This window comes from Gracilinanus agilis, chromosome 3 (genome assembly GCF_016433145.1).
Source record: "Gracilinanus agilis isolate LMUSP501 chromosome 3, AgileGrace, whole genome shotgun sequence".
NCBI classification, from domain to species: domain Eukaryota; kingdom Metazoa; phylum Chordata; class Mammalia; order Didelphimorphia; family Didelphidae; genus Gracilinanus; species Gracilinanus agilis.
In genome coordinates this window covers 639859569-639877291 of record NC_058132.1, presented here as the reverse complement: position 1 = coordinate 639877291, position 17723 = coordinate 639859569, and the positions used below count along the sequence as shown (strand labels likewise).

General features: G+C 63.9%; 1 protein-coding gene across 1 annotated transcript; it reads left to right on the top strand.

Moving 5' to 3' along the window:
• The first annotated feature begins 389 nt into the window (after nucleotides 1-389).
• Nucleotides 390-2246, top strand: SPNS3 (sphingolipid transporter 3 (putative)). Its single transcript, XM_044669487.1, has 5 exons — nucleotides 390-443; nucleotides 698-873; nucleotides 1000-1330; nucleotides 1776-1935; nucleotides 2165-2246. Exons 1-5 carry the CDS (start codon nucleotides 390-392, stop codon nucleotides 2179-2181), a joined length of 738 nt encoding a protein of 245 aa, XP_044525422.1. The 3' UTR covers nucleotides 2182-2246.
• The last annotated feature ends 15477 nt before the right edge of the window (nucleotides 2247-17723 follow it).

The window sequence follows — 17723 nt, the reverse complement described above, 5'->3', positions numbered from 1 at the left end:
AGGGGCCGAGGATGGTGGCAGACGGGAACCTCGTTCGGATGCAAAGCGACCCGGGCGTGGCGGAGGTCCCAACGTCGAGCCTCCTGGAAATCGCTTGACCTCTGCCTCAGTTTCCTCCGCTGTAAAACAGTCTTCTGGGCTCACTGACCCCGCAGGGTCCTTGGAGGCCGTTCTGTAAAGCTGCTGCTGAATGTCAAGCATGGATCGGTGGGATCTGTTTCCAAGAGCCCTGGGGGGGGGGGCAGAGAAGGACGTCTCTCCCCTTCCCAAGCCTCCGTCACCTCCAGGGCCCAGACACCCATCCAAAGCCCTTCAGCCTTCACTTGTGCCCCCGGGACGAGGCCCGAGCCCAGGCCCTCCCTGGCACTCCCTGGGGCAAAGCCCCGGCGATGAGGGGAGGCCGCGCCAAACGGAGTGACCTGGTGGCGGCAGCCCGGGAGGAGGTGCTGAGCTGGGCCTCCAGCCGGCCCCTCCTGGAGCCCTAGTTCTTGGGGGCCCTTCCAGGGAATTCCTGGGGCGCGGCACCCCCCCTCCCGGCCCGCATGCAGCCCCCCTTGGGTGGCCGCGGCCTGGCCTTTCTGCCTCTCCCGGGAGCTTTGCCTCGGGCCGAGGCCCACCATCGTGCGGGGACAGGAGAGCCTCCGGGATGTCCCCTGAGGGCCCCCCAACCCCTGCCCCGCCTTCGCCCCCTCCGCAGGGCCAACCTCTCCCCCTTCCCTCCCTGCATGGAGGCCCGCCTGGTGGGGACGGTGTCCCGGCCGGCGGCCAGCAGCCGGCTGAGGGCCGAGTCTTGGCTGGCCTAACGGGCGGTTGTGGGCAAAGTCTTCCCGCCCAGAGAATGGGGGCAACGCGGGAGCCCGCTGTGCCACGGGGGTCTCCGAGCAGGCCGGCCGCGAGGGGGCGGGTGCCTGACGCACAGCCNCCGGTGGCCAGCAGCCGGCTGAGGGCCGAGTCTTGGCTGGCCTAACGGGCGGTTGTGGGCAAAGTCTTCCCGCCCAGAGAATGGGGCAACGCGGGAGCCCGCTGTGCCACGGGGGTCTCCGAGCAGGCCGGCCGCGAGGGGGGGGGGAGGGGGAGGCGGGTGCCTGACGCACAGCCGCCGCTTCCAGGGCGCCCTCCGGGCTGGCTCGTCGGGTGTGGCTGCGGCTCTTGTTCTCCACCCCCAAACCCTCCCGGCCCGGGGCCTTCCCAGCCCCGCGCTGACCCGCCTCTCCTGCCCTCTGCCTTGCAGGCTGTGGTTCTGCCCAGCCGGCGGGGGACCGCCGAAGCGCTCCAGATCACGGTGGGCCACGTCCTGGGAGACGCCGGCAGCCCCTACCTCACAGGGCTGGTAAGGCCGGGCCGGGCCGGGCGAGGGCGGCCCGGGGAGGGGCGGTCGGACGGGCGCAGATTCCGGGCGGGAGGGAGCCGGGACGGCAGAAAGGAGCGCCGTAAGGCGGGTGGGAGGGCTCAGGGTGGCCAAAGGCCTTCCACAGTAAGAGGGCCAGCAGGGGCCCCAGAGACGGAGGGCCCGGCTTCAGCGGACACGCCCCAGCGGGGTGACCCTGGCCAAGTCACTTCACCCCCCTCTCCTGCCTGGGACCGGCACGAGTATTGGCTCTGAGACGGAAGGGAAGGGGTTAAAAACCAACACACACACACGCGGCCCTCCAGCCTCTTCCTCGGGACTCCTCTGGGCTTCCTTCCCTTCTCTCCGCCGCCTCCTGCCCGTCCTCCCCGGCCTCGGCCTCGGCCTCGGCCTCGCGCCTCCTCCAGGCAGCCCTCCTCCCCCGCAGGTGGCCAGCGCCATCCAGGCCGCGCACGGGGCCTCGGCCCTGTGGCTCTTCCGCAGCCTGCAGTCCGCCTTCTTCCTGTGCGCCTTCGTGCTGGTGCTGGGCGGCGCCTGCTTCCTGCTGACGGCCCTGCACGTGGAGCGCGACCAGCCGCCGCCCCCCGGTAAGGAGCCAGCGGGAGCGGGAGCAGCTTCTAGGCAGAGGCCGTGCCGTTGGGCGCTTGGCACATGCCGGCGAAATGGGCGGCAGCCCCGGCCCGCAGACTTCGGGGGAAACGGGCCGAGGTCGCCCCCGAGCCGGGCTTGGAAGGGAGGCCCGGACGGGGCGGGACGGGGCGGGGCGGGGCGTCTCCCTCCTCGCAGCCCCCCCACATCGCTTCTCTGTCCTCGCAGCCTCGGAGGAGCCCTGACGGAGGCCGCCGGAGCTGCCCTTGGTGCTGGCGGGGAGGCGGAGCCAATAAAAACGTCCCGAGGAGGTGCGCGTGTCCGTGTCCGTGTCCGTGTCCGGCGGGGCGGGGCGGGGTCACGCGCGGCGTGTTCCCAGGAGCCCCCGGGAGGGCAGCCCGCGGCCCTCCCCTCTGTTCGGAGGCAGCCCCTGGAGGGGCGCCGAGTGCTCCGTGGCCCCCCCAGCCCTGAGAGGCCCCCCCGGGCTGCCTCTCCCGCCCGGGCTCTCCCCTCAGCCCGTGAGCTCCTCCTCCTGCATCTCCGGAGACCCCGTTATGCCGGGCGCACAGAGAAGAGGGCCGGCATTCCGGGCGGGAGGTTCACTGGGGCAAAGGCACGGAGGTGGTAGACGGGCTGTCGGTTAGGAACTAGCCACGGCCCAGGTGGGCCGGAAGGCAGGAGCCCCCCCCCCCAGCCCCAACAGGGCCCGAGAAGAACGTGGGCCGAGGGCTGCGGGCTGGGCCCGGCTCAGGGCATCATGGGAGAGCAGGCAGGGCTCCCGGCGGAAAGGACGACTGGCTGGGCCTTGACGGAAGCCGGGAGGAGAGCCGTCCAGGCTTGGGCTCCCCCCAGCTGAGATGGAGGTTCGGAGGACCAAAGGCCTTGAATGCCAAGCAGGGAGGCCATCCCTGATCCCCAGGGGGGAGGGGGCGTCTCTACCAAGCAGGGGGCATCATGCCCAGCCATGGGCTTTAGCTCTGAGCCAGGAGATGCCCCCCCCAGGGTCCTGGGTAAGTGGACCCTTCCACGTAGGAAATGCTCCCTCGGTGGCCTGGCAATGAGGGAGGCTCCGAGGGTGCTGCCCCTCCCCCCATCTTCTGGCCAGGCCCCTCGATGACCTGCACCGGATGGAACCGGGCCACGGACCAGCCGGGGAGGGCGGCCAGGCAGGCCCCAAGCCTTGAGCTTCAACAAGGGGCCTCCCTTACCTGGGATGGTGGAGGCCGGAGTGAGGAGGTTAGAGACCCTGCCGAGCCCAAGCCGGACTTTCCGTTCCCCAACTTGTGGGAAGCTCACTACCAGCCTGGGATGGCTCCTTGTGAGAAGTCTGTTCTGACCCCACCGCCTGCCCCTCCTGAGGCTGCCCGGCCCTCCTGGTCCCCGACTTCCTTTGCCTTGTTTCTTTTCTTCCCATTTGGTCACTGGCTCCGCCTGCCTGCCTGTCTCTCCGCGTCTCTCTCTTGTCTCTGCCTCCTCTTCCCCTAATCACCCCCCCATCAATGCTGCAGTGAGCCCTGGCCCCCCTCCCCCACACGCTGGGGGCAGAGGCGCTTTCCCAGGCAGAGGGAGGCGAGTCCATGTGCCTGGAGCAGCAGCAGAGGCTCCAGGTGTCTTCAGTCGCCTCTCTGGCCCCGGCCGCAAGGCCTCTGCTCCCACGAGGGAGGCAAGAAGCAGCTTCTTTGGCCTCTCTTCAGGCTGTTGACTCCAGCAGAGTCTGCTGGGGCATTTGGTGAGAGCTTAGGACCGCGGATCGACACTTGTCAAGCACCTACTATGTGCTAAGCTCTGAGGACGCCAAATGAGCAGGAGACAGCCCGTGCCTTAAGGAGCTCCCAGGCTAATGGGGGCCCATGAGCAAATGGATATAGACAGAGGAAATGTCGACAGGAGAGTTAAAAGAGGGAGAAGGCACCGGAACTAAGGGGGAGGGGTTGGGAGGCTGAGCAAGGACAGAATATAGTGAGGACATGAAGGAAGTCCGGCGAGATTAGGAAGGAGATGGTCCTCGGGTGGGAGTGGGGAATGGCCAGAGAGAAAGCCTGGAGCTGAGAGGTGGAGGGAGGAGAGCCAGGAGGCCAGGGCCACTGGATGGAGAGGATGTGGAAGGAGAAAGGTATGTGAGAAGACTGGAAAGGCCGGAAGGGGCTAGGTTAGGCGGGGCTTTGAATGCCAAACAAATGTGGCCTCTGACTTCATCATTCCATTGACACTGGCGTCCAAGGTCAGGTGGCCTCGCAACGGCCTTTTCTCTGGAACCTCTGGGCAGCCTCCCCTCGGCAGATTTTCTCTCTGGGTTTTTAGGGCGGCGCCTCTCCCGGTTCTCCCGCAGACCCCGCCCTCTGGCGCCTCTGCTCTTCTCCCTTCAGACTACTTGCCTTGCCCAGGGATTCTCCGAGGGGACCCCCAGATGGGACTCATTTTCTTCCCCCTCCCCCATTTCTAGCCCCACAGCCTCACCCCCAGAAGCATCCGCCACCTCTCCAAGGCCCCTCCTCCTGCTGGGGCTCCCTAGTGCCTCCCTGGCACACGCCGAATGAATGCCTGGGTGGGCAGTTCCGAGCCCTTTCCAGCCCCCTCGCCCCTCCCTCCCTCCCTCCCTCTCCTCTGGGCCTTTGGCCCACCTTCTCCAGCCCCGCCTCCCTCAGTGCCCCTCCCCCGCTGAGATGTCCTTTGGCTCTTTGGCGTCCTGGAGCCCAGCACGTGCCCGGCACATAGTAGGTCTGCGGGCAGGATGGCCAGAGGAAGGCTTCGATCCTGCCACGGCAGATGCCAGTCGCCCCCCCCCCCACACACACACCGCATTACATGCGACCCAGCGACCAGCCTGGGCTCCCGGCCTCCAGCTCGGATCCTAATGCTTGTGGACAGCCTGTCGATAGGAGCAGCAGCTGCGGAGCGAGCAGGCCCCAAGGGCAGAGGGCGGGGGCGGGAGCGGGGCGGGGGGAGGGTCCGCTCTGGACCAAGCAGGCCTCGCCCCTCCCCCCTCCCCCAGGGAAATAGCTCCCGATTGTGCCCGAGCACCTACTGTGTGCACAGCCCGCCCTGAGCCCCGACAGAGCTGTGAAGATCCAGTCGGGGGAGAGACTGACTGGATGCTGGCGCTGCCACAGGGCAGGGCGAGGGACGGGAGAAAGTGCCCCCCCACCCGGGCTGCCACCTCTCGGCGGGACCTTCCACTCCTCCCTGGCCCGGTGGCCGAGACCACTCCAAGGTCACTCCTCCAGCCTGTGTTGTGGCTTCCGCGCACAGCCGCAGAGCCGGCCTCGCCGCGCCCCTCCCCTTGTGCCCACCGCCCTCCTCCCAGGGCCTCTGAGGTTTGGTGGCTGATAGGAGAGCCTTTTCTTACAGATGAGGAAACTGAGGCGGAGAAAGGCCACACCGCTGGAGGGGGCTGAGGCCAGGCCCAGGAAGTGCTCCATAAATGCTCTTTTCATGGCCCCAGAAGGCTGCTTGACCCCGCAGTGTGGGGGCGGCGCTGGGCCAGTCTTCTGGGCTCCAACCAGTTTGGGTCAGGCCCCTCCCGGGTACTCCGGGCTCGGGCTGGGCTCTGCCCTCAGAGGCGCCCCCCCCCCCTGAGATGAACTGAGGAGGCTGGAAGGGCCGCCCCAGAGAAGGGGCTTAAAGGAGGAAGGATGAGCAGCAGGCACAGGGCAGAGGCGGGAGGACAGGAAGGTAAACTGAGGACCTTCCATTTAGTCTTGGAGGCGATGGGAGCCACTGGAGGCTACTGAGGAGGGGAGTCAGAAGGCCAGCCTGGAGAGGGAAGGGAAGGGAACGGAGAGATTGTTGCGGGAGCCGCCAGTGACATGAAGGGAGGGATTTGGCAAGGGGGAGCCATGGCAGGTAACAGGGAAGTGAGGAGGAGGAGAGGGCAGGAGGGTGCTGCAGCCAATCCACAAGGCTCCGCAGGGCTGCAGGTTCAAGGTTCAGCGACCGAGAGAGATTCTACAGGTCGGGTCTTGCCCTGCCATTTGGTTGATTTTCAAGACTTAAGAAACTGAAGGGGGCAGCTGGGCGGCTCAGTGGACGGAGAGCAGGCCTAGAGAAGGAAAGTCTCGGGTTCCAGTCTGCCTATCGGGCGCTCATGGGGAAGGGCCGCTAAGCAGCTGGTGCCAGGGCCCTGGCGGGTGGTCAGAGGGACGCCAATGGGTCAAGAAGCCAGTCTGGTGGGCGGCCAGAGGGGCCGGGGGGTGCCCAGAGCTCCCGCTAAGGGAAACCTGCGACTCCAGCATTTGACAGGCCCGGCCCGGCCCCACAGGCCCTTCCAGGACCAAGAGCAGAGATGGCGTCGCTCCCAGGCTGGCTGCAGGCAAGTGTCCCAGGCCAGGCCAGGCCTCCCCTCGGAGGGTCTCCAGAGCCCTGGGCTCCCTCCGGAGGAGCTGGAGAGCTGGAGTCCCCCCGAGGCCACTCTGCCAGGCTGACGCGCTTCTCTTCCCGGTTTCGGCCTTCTTTCTAACACTGACAGGGCAAGGCCTGCGGCTGCTCTCAGGAGGGCTTTGGGGAAGGCCAGAGACAAACCGCCTCCAGGCCCTCCTCTTCCAGGTGCCAACCAGGCTTACCCCTGAGTCTGCGGCTTCAGCAGATCCCATTTCCCTTAGCTGCAAACCTGCCTCTCCTTCCCGAAACCCCCTCCCACAGGGAGAAGCCCCTCTCCGGCCCCTTCTCTGGGCCCCTGGGCACTCCCGCCTGCCTCTTTGCTTGGCCATCCATCGAGCTCCCACCGGGCAGAGGCTTCTCTGAGCCACTCCTCCGGCCCCAACATCTGCCGACGTCCCAAACTCCACGCCGCCCGGCGGGGTTCATCCTCCCCCTCCCCCACCCCGCCCCCCGTTACTGTGGAGGGGGGGGCGTCACCATCCTTCAGCCACCCTGGACTCCTGGCACTCACCTCACACGCCCTGTCTGTGGCCAGGCCTGTGGGTTTCACCTGAGCCTGCCACCCCTGCCTGGGCCCCGCCCTGAATTCATTCGGAACCCAGCAGGCTCTTTGCATGCCTTAAATCTCTGCCCCCTCGAGCGCATCCTGCACTTGGGTTGGATTCATCCTTGTAAAGCGCAGGGCTGACCCTGCCATTCCCCTACTTATTAAAGTACTGTGGCTCCCTATTACCTCTAGGACCCATTACAAATCATCTGTTTGGTGCTGCTCCTCAGGCAAAACCCTTCATCTCCAGACTCTGGGCTTTTGCACTGGCAGTTCCCCATGCTGGGAGCACTCTCCTTCCTCATGTCCATCTCCTGCCTTCCCTTCCTTCTCCAAAGAGCCTTTCCTGCTGGTTTTCCAGTCCTCATCAGGGGCTCCTTTGTATTCCTGCCCCTCCCTTCAGGTTCCTTCCCCAGGCCAGATGCTCTATGACTTGGCCAGAGAGGAGAGGGGGCTGTCCGCAGGCTGAGGTCCTGAGGGACTCTTTCCCTTGGGATGCTGCCAGGAGCCCCTCAGAAAAATTTAAGGTCCTATCAGGTTTCCATCAAGTCAATGCAGACGGCAGTGTCATGCACGGACCCCTGTTGTCTGAAAATCAGGCCACAGGATGGATGGATAACCCAATCCCACCCCTCTGGGTGACTCTTCTGACCAACACCTTTTATTATTAAAATTATTATAATCTCTATGTTTAGGGTAGCCCCAAGTCTAATAGAAATCCCTTCATAGAAACCTTCTAACTACTCTATAATAAACCAGCATTTGACGAGTTAATAGCTCCTATGCTTAGGGGAAAAAACAAGACCGTAGAAGCTGCCTTTTTCTCTGTCTCTGAGCTTGAAGGCCACAGCATGGCAAAACAAAATACCTTTTTGCCTCAATCCTTTCTTATGCTGAATTTAACCCTATGAAAATCCACATTAGACTTGTCCCCCCGAATTTGAGTCCTCGCACTCTAATCCACTTTTGAAATATGTCGAAGGTCTGTTTTCCAACTAATAATTGGCTAACCTAACCTGAGGTCTTGGTAGTCTTGAAATTTGTTTAGACTAAAATGTAATCGATACGCAGTATTGAACTTTGCTTGCCAACTTCCCTGTAATCTTGGGTTCTTCTCTGTTTTGAATTTGAAATATAAAATTTCCCAGCATTTCTGTGACTGTGAGAGAAAGATATAAAAATAAAGATCCTACAGGAAGTGAGAGAACAGCGTCCAGAAAACCCACTGTGTCTCTGACTCTCCTTCTCCCTCTCAGCTAAACCATCACACCTATCAAGATAACTGGAAACTGCTGGCTGGCTTCCAGCAGGATGCCTCTTCCCTCTGTTTTCCATGGAGTTAGGTAGGGCTGGGATTGTGTGAGGCAGAGTGGGGGGGGGGGGCAATGGCCTGGAGACTGCTGGATATGAGGGCACCCAAGGGCCCCTCAGCCCCCCTCCCAGGCTGGCTCTCCTGCTCTCTGCCTCCCTGAGCCTCCCTCCCACTACTCATCCTCAGGCCAGCCAGGACCCCTTTCTGCTGCCTTCTGTTTAGTATGTGCCAGGTGCTGTGCCAACCAATGCCATGGGGTACAATTTTGGGCCTGAAGGAGACACTCCCAACAGAGATGAGCCACAATCTATGTCCCGAGTGGGCCTTTCCTCTGGCACCCCAGGTCTGCCCAATGCCCTTGCCAGGGATGTCTAGCTCAGGCTTCCCAGCATCTCCAGTTATGGTTCCAGGAGCCCAGACAGTGGGCATCCGTATCCTTCTGAAAGGTCTGTGGCATGCAGGGCTAAGGCCAGCCCCCCCAGAGGGCCCTCTCACCCACCCACTGGGGCCTCATTGGACCGTTGGCTCCTTTGTTCCCTCAGCTAGTGGGACCCCCAATCTGTTTTGCCACCCTAACCATGCTGGTCCCCCTGTTTCAGAGCCTCAGTTTCCTCGTTCTCCTGGTGGCAGACGGAGCCCTGGGGCCAGCCCTCCCTTGGGCTCCGCCTTGGCCTTGGGCACAACTCCTCAGTTTTTTCACCCTCAAGGCATCCTCTCTGGGGAGAATTAGTGGCAGTGCCCCCCCCCCCAGGCCAGGGTCGGAGCATTAGTGCCTGGGAGTCATGGGTGTGAATTCTAACGGAGCTCCCGTCCCTGCTGCTCCCGGCAGGAAGCTGCCCTTAAAGTGGCCTCGGATCGAATGGAACAGACTTGTCTACTAGCAGTAATGCAGTGACCCAGGACACAGCCGGAGAAGAGCCAACGCACTGGCTGACAAAGAAGTGCGCCCAAGGGAGGCGCCTGCGCGCTCTCGGCCCCCTGGGGTAGCGCCGGGTCCGAGGCCCCCTCAACAGCCTCCTGAGCCCAGTCAAAGGAGCTGGGGAGGTGGGGGGGGGGGCGACGAGGCCCCCTGAGGCCCGTCTCCAAGGCAACTGCCTCCTCCCACGTCCTCCGGGAGCCCCTCGAGTCTCCCCTCTGGAGGGGGTCTGTCGGCTGGAGACCCCCCCAACCCAGCGGGGCCGTGAGAGCAGCGGCTCCTCCACCAGACCCCGGGAGGGCATCCTGGGAAGGCTGGCTGGGAGGGAAGGCGGGGCCCCACCCCCACTGGTGACTTCTGTTAGCTGCCTCAGTGACTCGGGAGGGGGGCTGCCCGGGCGGGGCCCCGCAGTGGGGAGCTTTGAGCCAGCAGGGGGGCCCCAGGCTGAGAGGGACTCCCAGGGAGCTAGCTGGAGCCCAGCGGGAAAGCCCAGCAGCCCCTGGGGGCCACCCAGGAGAGAAAGAGGCCTCAAGCTCTGCCGGCCAGCCCGGAGCGCTCCCCTGGGGGATGGGCGGCTCTCCTCCCCTGGTTCTGAGTAGCCACAACATAGGCCAAGAGCAGGCTGGAGCCGCCTGGATGGGTGTTGGGCCCGGCCGCTGCCTACCTCAGTTTCCCCAGCTGTACACTGAGGATCCTAATAGCTCTCCGGGGGTGCTTTGAGGATTAGAAGTCATTGGTGAAGTGCTTAGCACAGGGCCTGGCGCACAGTAGGTGCTTAATACGGGCTCCCTTCCTTCCTCTTTTCCCTTCATTCATTGTGGAGAGAGAAAAACGGGGGCCAGATTCCACCAGGAAGGAGCCCGGCCTGTGCAGTAGCCTGGTCGGGGGCCTTCCAGGCATGGCAAGGACGGGGCGGCCCATTCCAGCAGTGCCCGGCACACCATCGCAGTAGGCGCGAAGGCCAAAGGCGGGTGGTGCGTCCGAGGGGAAGCCAGGACACTCGGCCCCGCTGCCTGCCTCCCTGAAGTGCGCCTCGGTGCCAGCTGCCCACTTCGCCTGCTCTTGGACGTCCAGGGCGGCTGGCAGCTGGCACCGACGGGGGCTAATTGGGAAGCAGAAGAGGCCGGCCTAGAAGGGGGTTTGGGTGGGGCTGGCCTGGAGGGCTCTGAGCTGGCAGAAGGCCCAGGATGGCCGCAGCGCGGCCCGAGAGAGGCGGAAGGCACGGAGGGCGTCCCGGCGGGCACAGCGATGGCACACTCGGAGAGCGGAGCCGGCAGCTCGTGGAGCTAAGGAGGAAGGCCGGAGAGCCTGGCGTCCCTGTGGACGAGCAGCAGCTGGGCGAATGTGACCCCCAGACCGTTTTTCATCCAAGTAGAGTCGGGTCTAACCAGTGGGGAAGGCGGGCATTGCCGGCGGCTGGCCAGACGGCCCCGGGCTGCGGCCTGGCCCGGAGAGCTCCAACTCCTCTGAGTTTGTCTGTCTGACAGGAAGCCCGTGTCCAGCCACCAGGCGATGGGCGTGGGCTGAGGGTCCCAGCGGCCCTCGGGGGCCCCCAGCCTAAGGGGGGACAAGACCACGGCCGGCTCAATGCAAGCTGCGGCCTGGCCCGACCACCCCCACCCCCGGGGTGCGGCTGGGAAAGGTCTCCCGGGGAAGCCGAGTCTGGAGGGCCGCTACACGGCAGGCTCGCTCGGCGGAGTCGGAGAGGGCGGTCGGCCGGGCGCTTCGTCCAGCGGGCGGAGGCTGCTCGGCCTCCCTGCCATCAGGGGCCTGGGCCGGTCTCTCCAGCGCTGGCAGCGGGGCCCATGCCGAGGGCGGGCGGCTTGCCATCTGGTCCTGAGGAGTCAGACTGTCCTTCAAGGCCATCCTGCAGCAGATGCTGTGCTAATAGCTTCTTCCTCTCCCGAGGCACAGCTTGCCAAGCCGGTTCTGCCCGAGCTGGCTGCCCTGCCTGTGCCTGAGGCCGGAGTGCCAGCCGAGGCCAGAGCTGGGAAGCGTTTGCCATCTGTGCCTCCCGTGGACACCGACTCCTGGCCCAGCTCCTGCTGCGGACGCTTGGCACTGCCGTTGCCACGGGCTCTGGCCCGGCTTCTGCTTCCCTCACCCTCCTTCAGCCTCGCTGCCCCACTTCTAGGGGCAGAGCAAGGGCAGGCCTAACCCGCGCTGGTGTCTGAGCATGCCAATGCTGGGATGTGGGTGGGGGCAGGGTCCGTGAGGCACACGCCCCTCCTCCATGCCACCAGCCAGGCAGCAGGACCGGAAAAAGAGATGCTGAGGAGTCCCTGTTTGCTTGGCCCCCTCCACAGTACGGGGCTCCCCAGCCTGGGGCAATTGCGGGATCCCTGGGCCTTTAGAAAGGCCCCTTTCTAAAGGGCTTTAAGGTTGGCGAAGCGCTTAGCCCTACTGGGTCCTTCTTATGCCCATTTTACAGATGAGGAAACTGAGGCACACAGAAGTTCCTGACTTGTTTATGCATGGTCTCACCACTACAAGGGATCTGGGGCAAGATCTGAACTCAAGGCCCAGCTCTCTATTCACTGCGTCACCCAGCTTGCCCTGTTTGTTCCTCAAGGAGGAGTCAGAGGCAGGGAGCATCCCCAGTTCCTCTAGAGGAGGCACCAAGCCCAGGACAGGGAAGCATTCTGGGACCCTGGGGTGGGGGTGGGGGCAGGATTATCCTCCCTGCCCCACCCAACTGGTTGGAGAGCCAGCCCAGGGGATCCTGTGGGGCTGCCGAGTGGAAAGAGCCGGGCAGAGCAGCCAGAGGGGAGCAGCGTGTGGCACTGCCGGACTTCCTGGCTTCGGCCTCCTCCAGAAGGGAGGTCTCCCTGAGTCTCGGGCAGGGAGGCCCTTTTCCCTCCTCGACTCCAAGTGCCTTCCAGAATGACCAAAGCCCCAGAGGCTCCCTTCAGCGGCCAGCCAGCCCGCCTGCCACCCAAATGGGTCTATGTCCTCCCTGCTGCCCGGGCGGTGGATGTGGAAAAACCGATGGACATTCCTCTGGTTATGGCAGCTCGCCCTTAAGGAGGCCGAGTCCAGATGAGAAAGAAGCTCTCCACAGCCAGAGAAAGAACCGTGGGAGCGGAAGCGCAGACGAGAAACACCTGCTTGATCACGTGGCTCGATGGGGATGCGACTCTGAGCGATCCCCCCAGTGCGACTATCAACAACATGGAAATAGGTCTGGATCAAACCCAGGGGAATTGTGTGTCGGCTCTGGGAGGGGTTTGGGGGAGGGGAGGGAAAGAACATGAATCATGGAACCATGGGAAAAGATTCTTAATTAATTTAAAAATTTTTAAGGAAAAAAAAGGCCAAGTCCATGCATGAGGGGGCGGGGCGGGGCACCTCACGATCCTTCTTGGCGTTCTGTCACGGGCTGAGGAATCCCCAAGGCGGAGGCGCTTGGCCTCGGAGAGAAAGCAAAGTGCAATGACATGCAGAGTGCAAAAGGAAAGTATGTCGGCTGGAATGCAGCGGAGAAGGGGGAGGAAGCTGAAGCAGGGGGAATTTCCTGGATCTCACAGAACTCAGAGGGACTTCTGGGAAGTGAGCGGCCAACCCGAGGGCAGCTGGAGCTGTGGGGGACGTTGCTAGCTTCTGGGCTCTTTTCCCTCCCTCTGATCCTGCTTTGGCTCCTATCAGTTCTTGGGACACTCCAGCCTGGTCAAGATCCATCGTCGTTCAACCTGCAGTCCTTAGAGAGGGAGACAGATACAGAGACGGACAGAGAGACAGACAGACAGAGCGTGCTTGCCCGGCCTGTTTGCCTGCGTCTCGGTGGCCGGACATTGCTCTGTTACCTCCACCAAACTGTGTGGAGCGGCTCCAGTCAGGGAACAAGAATGGGGGAGCTTTGGGGAAACCAGCCGGTCAGGCTGAAGACAAAGAAGTGAGGCTTGTGGGAGTCTCCGGCCGGAGGGCTGAGCTCAGCTTGCTTAGCTCAGGGACTTCCTTGGCCCTCCTTCCTCGCCTGGCCGTTGGGGTTATACTTGGGTGGCTGCATTTTGCAGACCGCCGGGCCAGAGGGGAGCCGTCCCGCTCTCTGGCCTGGGAGGAAACAACAGCCACAGACTCGTGTTTCGCCAGCCTGAGTGAGCAGCCAAACCCCCATCTTTCACCTCGGCCCCCCCCCACACACACACGTGGACTCCCGGCCGGAGTTTCCGGGCCCTGATCGGCGTCGTGGATCCCCTTTCGGGAAGGGCAGGCTTTGCTCGTCTCCTTTTAGGATGAGAATCCATTTGCGGGTCTCGGCCCCTCCCTGCCCTCCTCGGTCGGGGAAGGCACAGGAGCAAAGGTCGCTCCTGCGCCCCGGACCAGGCTCTGCCTGGGCACTGCCCGCTGCTTCGATCCCCGAGTCTCCAGCTGCACGCTCTGGCCTGGAGGCCACTGGGATGGCGCTGGGCCTTCCCCGTCCCAGAGCAGTGCTTGGGGATCCAGGCCAACCCAGAATGAGCTCACTGGGCTTCCCTAGCCAGCCGCCACACCTCCCACCTCTCTCGGCTTCCGTCTGTGAGGGAAAGGGAAGAGGGAGCCCCCCCGGCCCCCAGAGAGGGCCAGGAGCCGGGGGAAGGGAGGATCCTGCCGAGGAAGTCCAGCGGCTCTGAGCCAAAGGCCTGCAATGCTCCTCCCGGCCCCCGATCCGCCAAAGGGGGCCGGAGCAGCAGCTCTGAGGGCTCTGCCTGGGAGTGAGCTCCCCGTCGGTCACCAGACACCAGCGTCTCAGGGAAACACGCGATCCCAGTAAAGCCAGTCTCTGCCCGGAAGATGCCCCAGTTGAATGGGGGCAGGATGGTGGAATGATCTCGGAGGGAGGCACTAATGGGGGGCCAGGAAAGGCCTCCACAGAAGCCGCAAAGGGAGAACATTCTGGGGGACGAGGCAAGAGATGTTGGAGAGGGAACCGTGCCCGGCCTTGTGGAGAGTGAGCAGCAGAGGAGAGCCAGGCCCGGAGGCGGGAGGTCCTGGGTTCCAATCTGGCCTCAGACACTTCCTCGCTGGGTGACCCTGGGCCAGTCACTTAGCCCGCACTGGCCAGCCCTCAGCACTCTTCTGCCTGGGACCCCACACTTGGCATTGAGTCTAAGACAAACGCTGAGGGCCACCAATAATGACCCAGCAGCCGGCGGGGTGCTGGGGAGGAAGGTGGGGGGTCGAGAGGAGAGGCCGGGGAGCCGGGGAGAGGCTGGCAGAGGGCTGGTTTGGTCGGTGTGTGCCAGGCTCTGCGCTAAGCCCTGGGGCAAGAAGGGGCTAGGAAAGGCCCGTGGGAGGTGGGAGATGGCCAGGGCAAACGCTCAGAGTCCGGAGATGAGCCGTTGGGGGCGGGGGGGGGGGGGGGCGGCCCACGGAGCGGCCACAGAGCACGCCAGTGAGGGGATCTTTGGCTGGACCTCATTCACCGGGGACCTCGCGGCCCCTCTTCCGCCGGACCAGGAGCTCTCAGAGGCTGCGGGCGGCACTTCCTTCTCGGTCTCGTCTCCCCAGCCTCGCTTGGCTCATGACCAGCTTGGCCGGAATTTCATGGGAGATCAGACGGCTCTGGGGGAGGCGCACGAAGGAGCCTGGGAAGTGCCTCGAGGCTCTGCGGGGACCAAGGCGGGACCCAGAAAACCACGGAGCAAGTTCCAAGACGGCAGCCAATCCCTTGTTGGCCCTCAATTATCCCAAGCACGGGGCCTCCCCTGGCAGGATGAATAGGCGGCCTGTGTCTGCGCCAGGGGAGAGGGCGATGCCAGGCGTCCCGGCTAGCACCTTTGGAAGGGAAAGCCAGCCCCGGGGCTCACCAGTGAGGAGGATGGGAGAATGGGTGGCGGGTGACAAAGGGGGGCCCCGAGGCTCTCTGCCCGTCCGCAATCCCTGTGCCCACCCGAATCTCCTGCCAGGCCCCTTGGGCCAGGAATGGGTAGCCCTCGGGCAGCCGCTGGGATGTGTCTGTGCCGTCAGGTGTAGAGAGGAGAGCAGGCTGGTAGGTGTAAGTGTGTGTACCTGTGATTGTGCACTAGTGAGTGTTTGTGTGTACGAGTGTGAGTGCCCATGTATGAGTGTGTACGTGTGGTTGTGCACAACTGTGTGTATGTGTGTGAGTGTGCATGAGTGTGTGTACATGAGAGTATGTGAGTGTGTGTGAACATGAGTACGTGATTGTGCATGAATGTGTATGTGTTGCGAGTGTATGTGTGTGTGTGAGTGTGTGAACACGAGTACGTGATTGTGCATGAATGTGTATGCGTGTGCGAGTGCAAGTGCCCATGTGAGTGTGTACATGTGATTGTGCATGACTGTGTATGTGTGCGAGTGTGCATGAGTGTGTGTACATGAGAGTATGTGAGTGTGTGTGAACACGAGTACGTGATTGTGCATGAATGTGTATGCGTGTGTGTGTACATGTGATTGTGCATGACTGTGTATGTGTTGCGAGTGTATGTGTGTGTGTGAGTGTGTGAACATGAGCACGTGGTTGTGCATGAGCGTGCATGTGTGTGCGTGAGCGTGCCGTCCAGGAAGGAACGAGGGCCGCCTCTCCCACGTGCCCCGCGGCCCCAGCACGAGCCATGGGGAGGCAGGCTTGGGGGGCCAGCTTCGGGAGGGTGGGCCCCGGTCAGCGCTGGGGCTTGCTGGCCCAGGAGGGGCCGATGTCCTGAAACACAAGGCCCGGGCTGGGGCCGGAGGGGGCAGCCTGTGGGTGAGGGAGGGCTCTGCCGGAGCTTTGTGCTGGGAGTGCAGGAGTGAGCTTCCCTACCGGGGGCAGCCAGGGGGCCTGGCCCCGGAGGCAGAAAGACCCGAGTTCAACTCTAGCCTCAGACTCTAGTTGTATGACCCTGGCCTTCCTTTCTGACTGCCTCGGTTTGCTCATTTGTCAAGTGGGAGCGATGCTAACGGCGCCGCCTCTCTTGGTGGCAAGACTCCCATGAGCCCATCTGCAAATGCTGGGCGGGCGACCGCGGGCTCATCGGGTCTCTCTTGCGGGTCGTGGCCTTTCCAAGCTGTTTGGGCCTCCCAGGACGCTGGAGTCAGTTTTCTTGTGCACTTTAACAGCTCAGGAAACTGAGGCACAAGGAGGCGAGGTGACTGGCCCCAGGCGACACCCCGGCTCAGGGAGCAGTCGGGGAAGGCTTCCCTGTGCCAGCAGTCTGAGGAGGACGCGGAGCTGACCTTGCTGGGCCTTCGGGTGGCCTCCTGGGCCGCTCTCGTCTGAGATCGGGCCAAAGGCGGCTGGCACGCTGCTCTCAGCCCGGCCCTGGTCGTCGCCCCAGAGCACAACCGGCTTAGAGGCACCCCCTGAGGAAGGAGAAAACAGGCAGGGCCGGGGGGGGGGGGAGGGGCCCCTCCCAGATCCAGGCCTGGCCCGGCTCAGCCTCTGGCAAAGCTACTGTTGGCCGGGGAGCAGGCAGGGGCCCCAAGAAGGAGCTGAAGACTGACCCCCATTTCCTAGCAGGCCCAACCCAGCGCATGGACTCCCAGGGGGTGGCTCCAGTGCCCAGCTCTGACAGGGTGGTCTCCTTGCCCGTGGTCAGCTGGGCAACGGGATAGGGAAGGCCCATACGTTTGCTGAGGCCTGGGCTGTGCCGAGCCAGAATGCTGGGCGATCCTTAGCTGAGCCGGACAAGAAAGCAGCCCCTGCGCGCCTATCACTGGGTTCACACAGCCTGGGGGAGCCCCCACCTCTCCTCATCACCGTGGAGACCTCGAATGCCAGGCCCGGCTTCCCCAAACCCTTGAGGAGCCCGGAATGTCTCCCAGCGCAGCCCGAGGAAGGCGAGGAGCACAGGTTGTGGGACGCCCTTAGGGCCCAGGGGTCCCCGCATGAAGGGTCCGAGGCCCCTCACCGGGCCGCAGGGGAGCCTAGGACTCCCTCGGACTTGTCTGCCCCCACCCGGGTGTCTCCTGGGGATGTCGGGGTCCGGCGCACCCCGAAGGATCCGTGGGTGGCCACAGCGGCGGGGCATTGCCCTGAAGGCCCCCACTGGCTCCCTCTGCAGGCCCCCAGAACCCCTGCCTGCCCCGAGGACACCCACAGTCCAGACGGCTCACAGAACGATGGCCGGAGGGGCCCCAGTCAGAGGTAAGGAGGGGCCGGGGGGGGCCTCATCGCGCCTCCCTCCTCCAATGGGGCTGCTCCTGAGCCCCTTCGCTTTCCCATCTTCCTGTCCGTCCGGCCCCCAAAGAGCTGGTGGCCGCCTCCAGAGGGCTCTGACATTCTTGCGGGGGGGGGCAGGGCTGGTGGCTGGAAGAGGGGGGGCCCCGAGGGGGGGCCGCTGTTCCAGCTTTGTGGCCTCCCCCCACAAACAACTTCTGATGAATGAGAAGGCCCCGAGGGCTGCCGGGAGAGGGGCCTGGCTGACCAGGCGCTCCAGGGGGAGATGGCCTAATGGTCAGAGGGGCCTGGAAGGGCATCTCCAGCACGCACGCCCCCCCACGGACACAGACACAGACACACGCAGACGGGCACCCCGAGGGGGCAGACCTTCGCCGCCCCAGGCTTCCCACGATCTGCTCTTGGGTGTTCAGAGCCCAGCCAGGCTCCGGGAGCCAAGTGGGCTGAAGAGGGAGAGGAGCCGAGGCGGGAGGGAGATGCCAAAGGGATGAGCCAAGGACAGAGGCTGCCCCATGGGGAGGGGCAGGTTCTGGCCTC

Excerpts from the sequence above, each read along its gene's own strand:
- SPNS3 (XM_044669487.1), top strand. The coding sequence starts at position 390 with ATGAGGGGAGGCCGCGCCAAACGGAGTGACCTGGTGGCGGCAGCCCGG. Across the intron at positions 444-697 it reads TGGCGGCAGCCCGGGAGGAG|GGCCAACCTCTCCCCCTTCC; the intron begins GTGCTGAGCTGG and ends CCCCCTCCGCAG. Across the intron at positions 874-999 it reads GAGCCCGCTGTGCCACGGGG|AGAATGGGGCAACGCGGGAG; the intron begins GTCTCCGAGCAG and ends CTTCCCGCCCAG.